General features: G+C 49.4%; 1 protein-coding gene across 1 annotated transcript in view; it reads right to left on the reverse strand.

The window, feature by feature from the left end:
* Positions 1–1,248, reverse strand: part of AP2S1 (adaptor related protein complex 2 sigma 1 subunit) — an 11,488-nt gene extending 10,240 nt beyond the window's left edge. Inside the window, exon 1 of the mRNA XM_006772025.2 lies at positions 1,046–1,248. Within this exon, the coding sequence (XP_006772088.1) occupies positions 1,046–1,048 (3 nt within the window). The 5' untranslated portion in view covers positions 1,049–1,248. The remainder of the gene's footprint in view (positions 1–1,045) is intronic.
* Between the last annotated feature and the right edge of the window lie 5,420 nt (positions 1,249–6,668).

A 6,668-nucleotide genomic window follows, 5' to 3' on the forward strand; every position in this document is an offset into this window, starting at 1 on the left:
ATCCACTTCCCCCCAGCAATCCAGCTGGCTGGGACAGGCTATTACTACCTCCTTCCAAGAACCCCTTCTGCTGAGCCAGGGAAAACCACTTCCGAGCAGGGCAGGGGTCAGGGGCCGGAAGGGAAGGCGCCTGCGTGGGGGTGGACCTCTAGAGGCGGAGACACTCGGGGCCTCCAGGAAGGAGAGCTAGAAGCAAACCTACAGAGTTGAGGGGGGGAGCTGTTCGGACACCCACCACCCTTCATCTGTTTTCCAAAGAATCCTTTCTTACGATCCAAAAGCCCCAGCCCGGGGGTCAGGTGCCAAATCCCATACCCAGTCCTTGCTCCAAAAGCCCAATCTCTCACTTCCGTGCCTACTCCGACCTCCCCCCGACCCCCCCGCCACTCACCTCCCCGGTGGGAAGACCTGTCACATTGCACCCCATTTCATGTCTAGTATCCATTCCCTTCCGCCAAGCCTTCTTCCCCTCCGCAGCACGCTTTCCCGGACTCCAAAGGCCCATTCCCTACAGGGGTCCACTTCCCGCCTCCACGTCGCGGTCTCCCACCAACAGCATCCCGCCCGTTTCAGCACCCCTTCCGCCTCCAAAGCCAGCTTCCTGCCTCCGGAGACCCTTTCTCTTTCATCCCGATGTCTCTCTCCTTCTCCTACGCTCCAGCCACGCTCCCAGAGGGCCCTCCTCTTGGGACGCCCCCTCCCTGCCTCCGATTCCTTCTTTCTACCCTCGAGACACTGCCTCGGCAATTGCCTCCCAGTTTCAGAACCCCCAATCATCTCCAATGTCTCCCACTCTACAGCCCTCTCCCCTTGGCACCTTATCTCCAACGACCCGTAGCCTCCAGGCCCCCGGTGTACCCCTATGCCCAGAATCAGCGCTCAGATCTCCGCTTCCCGGCCTTTGATCGGCCCCAATCCCGAGAGCTCGCGCCCGGCCCAGACCAACGCACCGCAGCGGGGGGGGCTTGTCAGTGCCCGACCCAGCCTCCAATCTGCACGTGGGCCCACCCTCCTCCCGTCCCCAACGCGAGCGCGCCCCAGTTACCATGGCGACCCCCGTGCGGACCCCAGCTGCCCCGGTCCCGCGGCGACTGGGCGGCTCCCGCTCTGCAAGGTGTTGGGGGATCCAGGGCTAGAGCGGACTTCCGGCAGAAGAATCCGCTCGCCCTCTAGCGCACAGCCCGCTGGGAATTGTAGTCACAAGAATGGGTTTGCGCGTCAGGGTGGCAAGGTGGGGAAAAGAGGCGGTCCTTCTTCCCAACATCCTGAGAATTTGTCCGTTTTCCTCTGTCCGTTTTCCTCTCCCCGTTTCCCTCTCCCCGTTTCCTCATGCATGCTAGGAGTTGTGTCTTCGGAGGACTACAATTACCGAAACCCTCGGCGGCGAGCAAGCTGAGCGTTGCATTCTGGGAAAAGTAGTTCTCATGGCCCCTCCTCCAAGGCGAGATGGGCATGCTGGGAATAGTAGTTTTAAATAAGAACCGGCGTTTGGCCCCAACCGGTTTGGCTCAGTGGATAGAGCGTCAGCCTGCGGACTCAAGGGTCCCAGGTTCGATTCCGATCAAGGGCATGTACCTTGGTTGCGGGCACATCCCCGGTAGGGAGTGTGCAGGAGGCAGCTGATCGATGCTTCTCTCTCATCATGTTTCTAACTCTCTATCCCTCTCCCTTCTTCTCTGTAAAATATAAAATATATTTTAAAAAAAGAAAAAAGAAAAAGAAACGGAGTGTGGGACGCTGGAAAAGTAACTGTGTTGCCGTGCTCACCCAGGGCTTTGTCTATGGGAGACGGGGATGAACTGTGTGTGCAAATTCTGCCGTTGCATTTCCGAGCCGTGAGACTTTGGGCCAACAACTTCACCTCTTAACTTCGTCTGTAAAATAGGAGAGATCAAGGGGCCGCCTCGGTAGGATTGTTTGAAAGCTTTGATAACTTCCAAAGTACCTAGCACAGTGCTTGACACATAGTAAGTGCTCAATAAATATTAGCTAACATCATAAATATTCATCGTTAACATCAGGTAATAGGAATCTTCTTACTTCCTGTCCAGAGGTACACTGTCTTCTTTAAGCTATGCAAATAGGCTTTCCCTCCTCGTGCCTTTTGGTAGGCCTCCCCCCATTCATTCTAAGACTGGCTTCTTTTCTTTTTTAAAATGTGTTTTTATTTATTTTAGAAAAAGAAAAACATCCATCGCCCCCTACTGGGGATGGAGCCGGCCAGGAATAGAACTGATTGCCTACCTCTCTGCCCATGGGACAATGCTCCACCGAATGAGCCACACCGGCCAAGGAGAGGCTGGCTACTTTTCTCCCTTTAGTTTAAACACCACCTCCACAGACCTGTTTAGAGGCCCTGCATATAAAGGTCCCCTTCTCATACCCCCAAAATTATGTAGGTAAGTAGTTAGTTTGATTTTTTTTTTCCGCCAGAGCTTAAAATATTTTACTGATTTTTTACAGAGAGGAAGGGAAAGGGATAGAGAGCTAGAAACATCGATGAGAGAGAAACATCAATCAGCTGCCTCCTGCACACTCCCTACTGGGATGTGCCCGCAACCCAGGTACATGCCCTTGGCCGGAATCGAACCTGGGACCTTTCAGTCCTCAGGCCGATGCTCTATCCACTGAGCCAAACCAGTTAGGGCTAGTTTGATTTTTTTATAGCCTTTATTACAACTTTTTTCTTTATTACAACTCTCAGTGATTTTATTTGGTGCGTGTGTGGATCTCCCATTAGGTGGTAAGCTTTGAGGGTAGGGAGGCTGTCTGTTAACTGTATCTACCTTATCTAGAAGATGATAGCACTCACAAAGGTATTACTGTTGATACTGAAGGGAGACTTGCCCTGATAAAGGCAAAGCATATCCTAGAACAATGTAAATTTAAAGTGTAGTATTGGCAGAAGAACCAACACAAAACTATTGAATTAATCACCAAGGCAAAAAGAGGTCAGTGATGCCAGGCCGGTGTCGCTCAGTGGTTGGGTGTTAATCTATGAATCAGGAGGTCAGGGCACATACATGCCAGGTTGTGAGCTCCATCCCCAGTGGGGAGCGTGCAGGAGGCAGCCAATCAATGATTCTCTCTCATCATTGATGTTTCTCTCTCTCCCTCTCCCTTCCTCTCTGAAATCAATAAAAAAAAATTTTTTTTTTTAAAAAGAGGTCAGTGATCATTTCTGTCCTGTGCACTATGCAGTCTCCAACAGATTTGGGACCAGGATAAAGTAAGCAAGGTGTTCAGGGTGGAAACTTTCAAAAGACACTCCCACTTAGGTGCTGATCCAGCCCTCGTATGAGCTGAAAGTGACACCTACTTGAAGTTCACTCTCTGGGCACCTTGTGGGTTCGCCTTAGTCCCAGCCCTGATCTCCAGTGTCTAGCTTAGTGCTGGCACTAGTCTAGCATTCAAGAAACATTGACTGAATGAATGAATGAATGAGTGAACAGGAAGCAGGAAAGCAGACACTGTCCCCACCCAGGCAGCCTTCAGGGGAAATTAAATGACATTATGCAAATAAAAAAAGTTACTTAGGCAGCAACAGTTGCCATTCTGTATCTCACACAGTTTCTGTGGGTCAGAACTTGGGGGGCAGCTTTCCTGGGTGGGTCTAGCTTGGAGGCTCTCATGAGGTGGCTCACTCGTGGGGTTGGCTGCTCAATGCTGGCTATTGAAGGCCTCAGTTCCCCACAAGGGGGGCCTCTCCTCGAGGACATGAGTGTCCCCACGTGGCAGCTGTTCCCCCCAGAGTGAAGGATCCAAGACAGGGCAAGGCAGACGCTGCAATGGCTTCTCCGACCTTGGCTCAGAAGTCACCCTTCGTCATTTCCACAGTGTCTTACTGGTACGTAGATCAGCTCTGTCTAATGTAGGAGGGGACACTGTAGTCACCCTGGAGGCTGGCTACCGCAGGTGCTTAGCGGTGGTTCTCAACCTTCCTAATGCCAGGACCCTTTAATACAGTTCCTCATGTTGTGGTGACCCCCAAAAGCTGAATGGGTAAACAAGATGTAATATATACATACAAGAGAATATTATTCAACCTTAAAAAGCAATGAAGTTATTTTATTTTATTTTTTTTTAAATATGGAACGCTTCACGAATTTGCGTGTCATCCTTGCGCAGGGGCCATGCTAATCTTCTCTGTATCGTTCCAATTTTAGTATATGTGCTGCCGAAGCGAGCACAAGTTATTTTTTAAAACAAATATATTTTCTTGATTTTTTACAGAGAGGAAGGGAGAGAGATAGAGAGTTAGAAACATCGATGAGAGAGAGACATCGATCAGCTGCCTCGCGCACACCCCCTACTGGGGATGTGCCCGCAACCCAGGTACATGCCCTTGACCGGAATCGAACCTGGGACCTTTCAGTCTGATTCACCTGCTCTATCCACTGAGCCAAACCGGTTTCGGCTGAAGTTATTTTTTTTAAGTATATGTTTATTGATTTCAGAGATGGAGAGCGAGAGAGAGATAGAAACATCAATGATGAGAGAGAATCATTGGTTGGCTGCCATCTGCACACCCCACACGGGGGACTGAACCCACAACCCGGGCATGTGCCCTGACCGGGAATCAAACGGTGACCTCCTGGTTCGTAGGTCGATGCTCAATCGCTGAGCCACACCAGTCACGCAGCAATGAAGTTCTGATACATGCTAATACATGGATGAACTGTGTGTGTGTGTGTGTTTGTGTGTGTGTACTTGAGAGAGAGAAAGAGAGGGAGAGGGAAGGAGGGAGAAACATCAATGTAGAGAGAAACATCCATTGGCTGTCTCTCCATATGCATCCCAGCTAGGGACTGAACCTTGAACAGACAACCTAGGTACGTTCCCTGACCGGGAATCGAACCTGCAACCTTTTAGTACCGGACAAAGTTCCAGCCAACTGAGCCACACCTGTTAGGCTGGACTTTGAAAACTACATGCTAAGTGTAATAAGACAGACACACAAGGACAGCCTCCTGCCTCCGGAGTCACTACAGCTAGCTGTATAACGACTGGATCACGGATAGAGCATTGGCCTGTGGACTAAAGGGATTTATATGATTTCATGCAGATGAGGGACCTAGAACAGGCAAACTTATAGGATCAGAAACTAGAACACAGGTTGTCAGGGGCTGGGGCATGGGAGGAAGGCAGACAGGGAGCTACCGTTTCATGGATACAGTTTCAGTTTGGTCTCGTTAAAAAGTTCTGAAAATGGACAGTGGTAACTGGTTGAACAACATTGTGAATGTACTTAACGCCACTGAGTTGTACCCCTAAACGTGGTTAAAATAGTAAATTTCATGTTACTTATATTTCAACACAATAAACAATGTTACACAATTTATGTTAAACAGAAACCTTCACAACTCAGTAGTAGCTATCACCCATACAGTGCTAACTATGTTACAGACATGATTCTAAGCAAGTCACTCACTGAAACCTCAAAACAACTTTAGCCTGGCCGGCGTGGCTCAGTGGCTGAGCGTGGACCTCTGAACCAGGAGATCACAGTTTCTCAGTCAGGGCACATGCCTGGGTGTGCACTCGATCCCCAGTAGAGGGCGTGCAGTAGGCAGCTGATCAGTGATTCTCTCTCCTCATTGATATTTCTATCTCTCTCTCCATTCCTCTCTGAAATCAATAAAAATGTTTAAAAAAAAAACACACAACTCTATAAGGCAGTACCAATATTATCAACCCCATTTTACAGATGAGGGAATTGAGGTCTAGAGAAGTTGAATAACTTGCCCAAGGTTACACAGCTTATAAATAAATGGTGGAGCTGGGATTCTAGTCCAGGCATTCTGCCTGCAGATATGGTGCCTCTATCCTCTATACTGTGCTGCATTCATGTAAGCGTATAGAGAGATCTGGAAGAAAGTACACTTCTGGAGAGGCAAGTGGTACGGGCTTGAGTGTCCAAAGAGACTGCATCTTTATATATATATATATACTAGAGTCCTGGTGCATGAAATTCGGGCAAGAGTAGGCCTTCCCTCCCCCGGCTGCCAGCACTGACTTCCCTCTGGCATCCAGGCCCTGAGCTTCCCTCCAGCACCTGGGACCCCGGCTTCCCTTGCAGCCCCGGCTTGGTCTGGAAGGTCATCTGGAAGGATGTCCGGAATGGCATCTGGTCTAATTAGCATAGACCCTTTTATTATTATTATAGAAATTTTGCCAAATAGTTACAGATGCAGTGTTAATATCCTTTTCCTTGAAAAATCATCTTGTTCATAACTTATTATGAGGGAGAATCATTGATCGGCTGCCTCCCACATGCCACACACTGGGGATCCAGCCCACAACCCTTGCGTGTGCCATGACCGGGAATTGAACCCTGACTGCAACCCTTGATCAGAATCAAACCCGGGACCCTTCAGTCCGCAGGCCAACACTCTATCCACTGAGCAACACCAGCTAGGGCAATTTATGCACTATTGTATAACTGAAAATAATTTAGCCCTGCCGGTGTGGCCCAGTGGTTGAGCATGGACCTATGAACCATGAGATCCTGGATCAATTCCGGTCAGGGTGCATGGCCAGGTTGTGGGCTCAGTCCACCGTAGGGATGGAGCGTGCAGGAAGCAGCCGATCAATGATTCTCTCTTATCATTGATGTTTCTAGCTCTCGCTTCCTTTCCCTTCCTCTCTGAAATCAATAAAAATATATT

The sequence above is a fragment of the Myotis davidii genome, unplaced genomic scaffold, assembly GCF_000327345.1.
Source record: "Myotis davidii unplaced genomic scaffold, ASM32734v1 scaffold566, whole genome shotgun sequence".
Classification (NCBI taxonomy): domain Eukaryota; kingdom Metazoa; phylum Chordata; class Mammalia; order Chiroptera; family Vespertilionidae; genus Myotis; species Myotis davidii.